This window comes from Hippoglossus stenolepis, chromosome 21 (assembly GCF_022539355.2).
Source record: "Hippoglossus stenolepis isolate QCI-W04-F060 chromosome 21, HSTE1.2, whole genome shotgun sequence".
Lineage (NCBI taxonomy): Eukaryota > Metazoa > Chordata > Actinopteri > Pleuronectiformes > Pleuronectidae > Hippoglossus > Hippoglossus stenolepis.
In genome coordinates, this window is record NC_061503.1 from 13,351,638 (window position 1) to 13,358,253 (window position 6,616).

The 6,616-nt window shown below is 44.8% G+C and overlaps 1 protein-coding gene across 1 annotated transcript; it reads left to right on the plus strand.

Annotated features, from left to right (window-relative positions):
- Window positions 1-361: 361 nt before the first annotated feature.
- On the plus strand, window positions 362-5,828 carry LOC118100685 (C1q-related factor). The gene is made up of 2 exons (XM_035146015.2): window positions 362-1,401; window positions 4,689-5,828. The coding sequence occupies exons 1-2, from the start codon at window positions 757-759 to the stop codon at window positions 4,866-4,868; spliced, it is 825 nt and encodes a 274-aa protein (XP_035001906.2). The 5' UTR covers window positions 362-756; the 3' UTR covers window positions 4,869-5,828.
- The last annotated feature ends 788 nt before the right edge of the window (window positions 5,829-6,616 follow it).

Here is a 6,616-nt window from a genome sequence, read left to right on the forward strand (position 1 = left end):
TTCACACCAAGTTGAAAGTGTGAAGTAAGTGAAAATCTGTCGATGCATTGTTGAGTTATTTTGTTCTCACTCAAATAGACACACAGACAGTAACAAGAACAATAATCTCCTGGCTAGGATGGCATGCTGGATAATTAAAGACCAATGCTGCAGTGAAAAATATTTTTACTTTTGAATTGCCCCTACACAAGTTTGCTTTATTTTGAAAAGGTCACAGTTTGATGGACCAGGGATCTTTGTCTCTATCTTCATCATCTTATTATCATAAAATAAAGATTTGTTCTCCCTCTATTCTATATCTCACACTGCTTTGTCTCCCCTGGCTCCTCACATCTGTGAGTAAAGTAAAGTGCCCTCCTCAGCCCTGACTCAGATGGTTACTGAGTGCATGTTGCTCACTCTCCTCCCCTCGCTTCTTTTCTTTTTTTTTCCTCTCTCTCAAGCTGTCTTACTCTCTCCCTGCTGCTCTCCACTTACTCTCTCTCCTCACCCTCTCAATCTCTCTCTCCTTTTCACCACTTTGGTCCCTTGCTCCGCTCCCTCTCTCTTACTCCTACACCGCTCTGTCACTCACTCACACACTCATTCCGCCTTTCCCTGGGCACCATCTCCACCTCCGGAGACTCTGCGTTTTGCCAGGTGGACGCACTTACCACAGTCACCATTTCTACCCCAGAGAGTTCCACGCTGGCAGCGCAGCCCCTTCCCCGGCTGAGCATCGGGCGGAAGACCCTGGTGGCAGCTGCTGTGGGGGTCATGCTGGTCCTGGTTCTGGTGGTCCTCATCCCTGTGCTGGTCAGCTCCGTTGGCACAGGTGGTGCAGATGACAGCGCGAGCCACTACGAGATGTTGGGTTCTTGCCGCATGGTTTGTGACCCCTTCCCCACGGGCACGACTGGCACCGGTGTGCACGTGGGCACAGACACAGCAACCGCAGGCCTACAGGTGGGAGACGAGGCAGATCTGAGTGATCACAGCATCGGCCCGCCACTGCCTACATACAGCGGCAATGGCCCACAAGGCAGACCAGGACGTCCTGGTAAGACTGGACCCCCAGGACCACCTGGAGAGCCAGGTCCACCAGGACCTAAGGGACCACCGGGAGATGGTGTGGACATAGTACGGACGGGGATTTTAGGCTTAGGGGGCAAAGGGGCAGTCAGCACAACCACATACAACACCTCACCTCGGGTAGCATTCTACGCAGGACTACGAAACCCTCAAGAAGGTTACGATATTCTGCGATTTGATGACGTGGTGACTAATATCGGAGGTAACTATGAGGGCGCGACGGGAAAGTTCACCTGTAAGATCCCTGGCACCTACTTTTTCATCTACAATGTGCTGATGAGGGGAGGAGACGGCACCAGCATGTGGGCTGACCTGATCAGGAACGGTCTGGTGGGTAACACCTTTAACTTTCTTACACTTTTCTCACACTTCTTAATGCTCAACCCTTATTGTTGAATTTAACAAATAGAAAAAAGCATTCTCTCAAAATACAAATGGTACAAAATGATCTTGTTACTGACATAATGTGCTTTGAACCCTGAATCACACACTGGGATGAACCCACATCAAATTGCTCAGGGAACAGTGCAACCCGTGTGCTGGCAGTCTAAATTGAGTAGTCATGCATTCATGTGTGCAGTGAATTTAGGTCTGACTTGGTCTGGTGTTATAGTCAAGTATAATAACAATGCAAAGTGGCACGCTGCCAGATTGTGTATCTGTGCATATTACACATCCAGTGATGTACACGTTGAAGAGAGTGGAAGGAGCCGCGGTGCTATCTCTACTCTGCACACATCAAAACACAGCCCGAGGTAGTGGCTAGTTCAAAGCTGGTGCCCTTTGAAATACAACAAACTTCACGGAGCCATGATGTGCGAGTGTACATTATCAGACAGCCTGTCGGGCCCGGGCGTCCAATAACAAATCATGATATTTGCTATATTTCGTGGATAATTTAGCAATGTCTTAAAAGCCCCAGGTGATGACACTGATCAAACACCATGGTAATCTTGACATTTTCCTGCAAACATCTCGAGAGGACGGCGAGAGAAGGTGCAGGGGATGGACACAATAACTCAAACACCTGGATGTTATAGTGCAAAACTGCCACAAACACACATCACCATAAGGAAATGAACCTTTCCCTTACATTGTTAAGATTGCACTAACAAATTTAGGAAAATGGGCAACAATTGAGGTCGATTTCGTCAATAACAAACATGGCATTGCATTAACAGACCATAACACCTGCTTAGTTTTATCCTAAATCAAAGAAAATGAGAAACACAGTGTTTAACAGCGTGTGAAAGAACTGCAGTTGGTTATTTTAATCGCAATGACTCACCTGTTGGGGGACTACATTGTTCTTCTGTAAGATGCCTCCCCCAGCTCTTAATCTCTGCCTCTGTCTGCTCCCTTCAGCAGACACTGCCACTGTGAATACTGTGCAACACCAACAGATAAAGTTTGGTTTTGAAAGCAACGATGATCCTATTGTCATGAGCAGCATTGAGCAGTTCAACAAATGGAAATACACACATTGCTTAGAGTTACAACACATTTACCACGTAACCAAACACAATTACATCCCAATGTGGTATAATGTGTTTAATGAGGAACATTTTCAAAAGCACATGCAAACTGACTAAATAAAAGCAGATTGAATTACCTGCATTGTCACAAACAAGTTAAATTTACCCTTCGTTCAAACACAAAGTACTTGAGTGGATACAAGGCCCAACAGTACACTTGATTTCAATCAAGCTGCACCAAACATCACAATTTATAGATATAAAATCCCTAAATATGACAATTCCTTTTAAACAAGATCTATAAATTATTCCCTGGGAAAAATCACACTATCTTGCAATGTTAAAGAAAGTGGAAAAAGATTCCTGGATCCCTTCATCCACATCGGTGCCAAAATGCAATAAGTTCTTTCTTGGCCAGAGAATGTTTTGTGGAAATCTGTTTGGTAGTTTTTGCGTAATCCTGCTGACAAACCAACAAACTAGAATATCTCTAGTATAGTCTAGAGTCCCCTTATGAAACCACATTTAATTCAATAGATCCTGATTTTCATTCTCATGAATACCAGTCACCTAACAATGTCTGATTTTGTGAGCTGCATCTGCACGAAAATTGAATGGGTTCCCCTCTGACTCATAACACAACCTTCGACCAAATGTTGTGGAAATCCATACAGTCATTTTTACGTAATCTTGCCTGAAAACAAACCAGCCAACAAACAAATGGACAGGGGCGGCAACTTGGCATAATAAATAGACAGTCCTGGGATATAAAGCCAAAGCAAAGGAGCGTTCAAACACTTTAGCCACTAGATGCTGCACATACCTGGTTAAAATCACAATATGTCACATTTACAACATATATACATTTTACTGCCATTTAATTTGTAGTGACATGCTGTTGCTGTGGTGGAGCTGTGGGTGGATACAAGGAGGGAAGAGACTAAAGGCTGCATTGTCCTCATGTCTCAGAAATCCATCATCATGCTGTCATCTGTGGCTCAGCCGCTCCCCTCAGACCCTACGGCCTCCTCACATCGACTTTTATTCTCCAGCGGCGCTAATTAGAACTCCACGTTGCCATTCTGGATTGAATCCGGAATCTCGTTGAAGCAGGGATTACTACTTGTACGGTCGGTCTGGTGAAGTTGCAGCGGAACACCCAACCTGGCAACCCTGCTCATTACACATTAGCCGAGGCTTAGAGGGGGATATGTCCGTCAGCGGTGAACTGTACATACACGGCAAACTTCCCACGGTTTGGCTTTTTATACAGACATGCAAAAAGAGATTTGGGTGTTATGCTCCACATCTAACACCCTCAGTAATTATCCAGTGTTGACACGATGACACCCATGTGCGGGTAAAACGTGGCATTTCCGTCCGCTCCGCCCGGGGACATGTGGAAGTGAGGGGTCGGACATAAGGCGAAGAGATAGGATGCACTGCCCTCCTTCCTCAGAGGCAGACTGACTCAAGCCTGACCCTTTCAGTTGAGTCATGAGAGGAAAAACAAGATATTCACCACAGGGGACACACTTAGACAAAGTCAAAGCCTCCAACTCTGTACTAACTTTGCGAAAATCGTCTTTTCTTGAAGGAAGAGTTTATGGTCCACTCATGGTCAAAAGTCTTAAACATTTTGTGCCTTGTTGTCTCTACCGAGGAGGTTCTGCTCTCACCTCGGTCCATTCGTTTGTTTGTAAGCACGATTCCGCAAAAAACTACTGGACAGATTTCTTGGAACCTGGGGGAGGGATGTGATATGGGTGAGAAAAGAACCCATTAAATGTCTGGGGTCGAATCGAAGAATTCCTTTTATCACTTTCTTTGACATTGCGAAATCAGGCATTTTTCTAAATTGTCCTTGATTTCTCAGAGAATAATTCATGGATCTTGATGGAAAAAAAAATCTGGCACATTTAGGGGACTGATATTTACGCATGTGGGCAATTTGGTGCAAAATCTGGATCAGGTGAGGCCCAGTTTCCTCAGGAGACTTGATACGTTGATGTGTTTTCAGTTGGTACAGGAATGAATTCTAACAACTCTTCATTGTAAATCTGTTACTTCAGAATTTCATCATTTAAATTTCTTCCCTTCCTCTCTCGTTGCGTGTGTGTGTGTGTGTGTTTCATATTCCAGGTCAGGGCCAGTGCCATCGCTCAAGACCAGGACCAGAGTTATGACTATGCCAGCAACAGTGTCATCCTTCATTTGGATGCAGGCGATGAGGTTTTCATAAAACTGGACGGTGGCAAAGCTCACGGTGGCAACAGCAACAAATATAGCACCTTCTCAGGGTTCATCCTCTACGCCGACTGAGGGCCGGACAGGACGTGGGCTCAGAGGTGAAAGGTCACAGCCAGAAAACACTCAGTCCCTGACTTTCACTCGGCTCCCACAGAGAGGTTCATGTTGCCCATAGCCACTGATTCATGATCAGATTCTTTCTTTTCTCGTTTTTAAGGTCAGGACTGACACCAAGGCTGTGTGTCTGTGGCTATCGGTAACTGTCTACCTCCTCATCCATACGTTCTGTTGTACGCAGTTGTGCCTACATGCTGCTGCTCAGAGCGGACGCCAGCAACGTAACGGTGTCAGTCACTGCCATGAGTCATGCTGAGGTGCCATAACAGTTCTGACAGCGCCGATGCTTCACCTCATTTTTGAGCTGTCATTTCACATCCCAGTCTGGAGATCCAACAGTCACGGCGGCGGCGGCGTTTGTAAATGTGCTGTTCAGATTTATGTTGCGATTGCGTTGTGTGTGTGTGATAAGATGTCGTGCTTCAAAGACTGAGGTAGAGGTATTTTTTGTTTGTCGAATATGGAAAACGCCACAATGAGATTACGATTGTGTTGAATGGCAGTGACAGTGTCACGGGATGTGTTGTGTCTCAGTGTGATGATCTGAAAAATAACATCATATAAATCGTGTAAATCTGATATGATATCTTGTCGTCTGAACAAAGTCAAAGTGGTGTCAGTGCACATGCATTTTATTGTGTCTATTTAAACGATATAGCTGTTGATAGATAGTTGTGCTATTATATCATGTCATGTTATCAGTGTGCTGATTTGAGAATTAGATTATTTATTTGATTCATGCATGCAACATGTGTTCAAATGTTCTGTATGTTTCAACAAATGACGAATCGAGCTGCAGTGATTTAAAACAAACATTTCAATATCTAATGTGGGTTTAAAGAGCATCTGTTGCTGTTGCTTTTACTCTTAATGGCCATGACTTTTCATTAAAAATGGGCTTTTTGCATTTCCTCACAGATCAACTGGTTAATGTCGCTTCATTTTCCAGAGAAACCAGCCTTCAGTTGTGCGAATGTTACACACGAGAGCAGCAATCAACACTGAGATGATCACTGCGAGGAGGTGGGGGATACAGCTGGAGTAAATGCCAAATGAAGCAGGAGATCATTTTGTTTCAAAATCAAAGCAGAGATGTGTGTTTTCATCCCTGTGATGTGTGTGAAGATGCTGAGATACGGAGGCAGGAAGTCAGAGGGGGAACGGGTGTTAGAACATATCATGACAAAGCTCAGATCAGCAGCGAGAAGTCATCCAGGGCGAATTAGGCTCCGCTGCGACTGTGACAGACAAGAACACGGCTTCCGGGCCTAAACTGTGAAAACCAATATGTGTACTGTGTTTTCTTAAGAGCTCACTTTGATTTCATGACATTCTTTCGGACGTAATTGGCCTTCGACGTGGGCCGTGGAGGGTCCGTCTCTTACATGGTCTGAAACGCAGAGTTAACAGTTCAAGAAGAAGAGTTTCGAGGGTGTGAAGAGATGTAAATATGGGACCATGTCGAAATGAACAATTACTCAGTCGCTGATGCTTCTAAAGCTGAATGTCAGCTCACTGTTTCCTGTCATAATGATTGAATCTCACTTGAATCCAGTAATTTGTTGTAAGCTGTAAATCAGCGTGACACTTGATTCAAGAGACAAGAGACTGGATCGCCTTGCTGTGCTGTGTCAGAGCATCTTGTTTGTTCAGCTCCTCTTCGTGGTTAGACGCCCTCTGGTCTAAACTCAGAGCCTGTCTTA

Excerpts from the sequence above, each read along its gene's own strand:
- LOC118100685 (XM_035146015.2), top strand. The coding sequence starts at position 757 with ATGCTGGTCCTGGTTCTGGTGGTCCTCATCCCTGTGCTGGTCAGCTCC. Across the intron at positions 1,402-4,688 it reads ACCTGATCAGGAACGGTCTG|GTCAGGGCCAGTGCCATCGC; the intron begins GTGGGTAACACC and ends TTCATATTCCAG.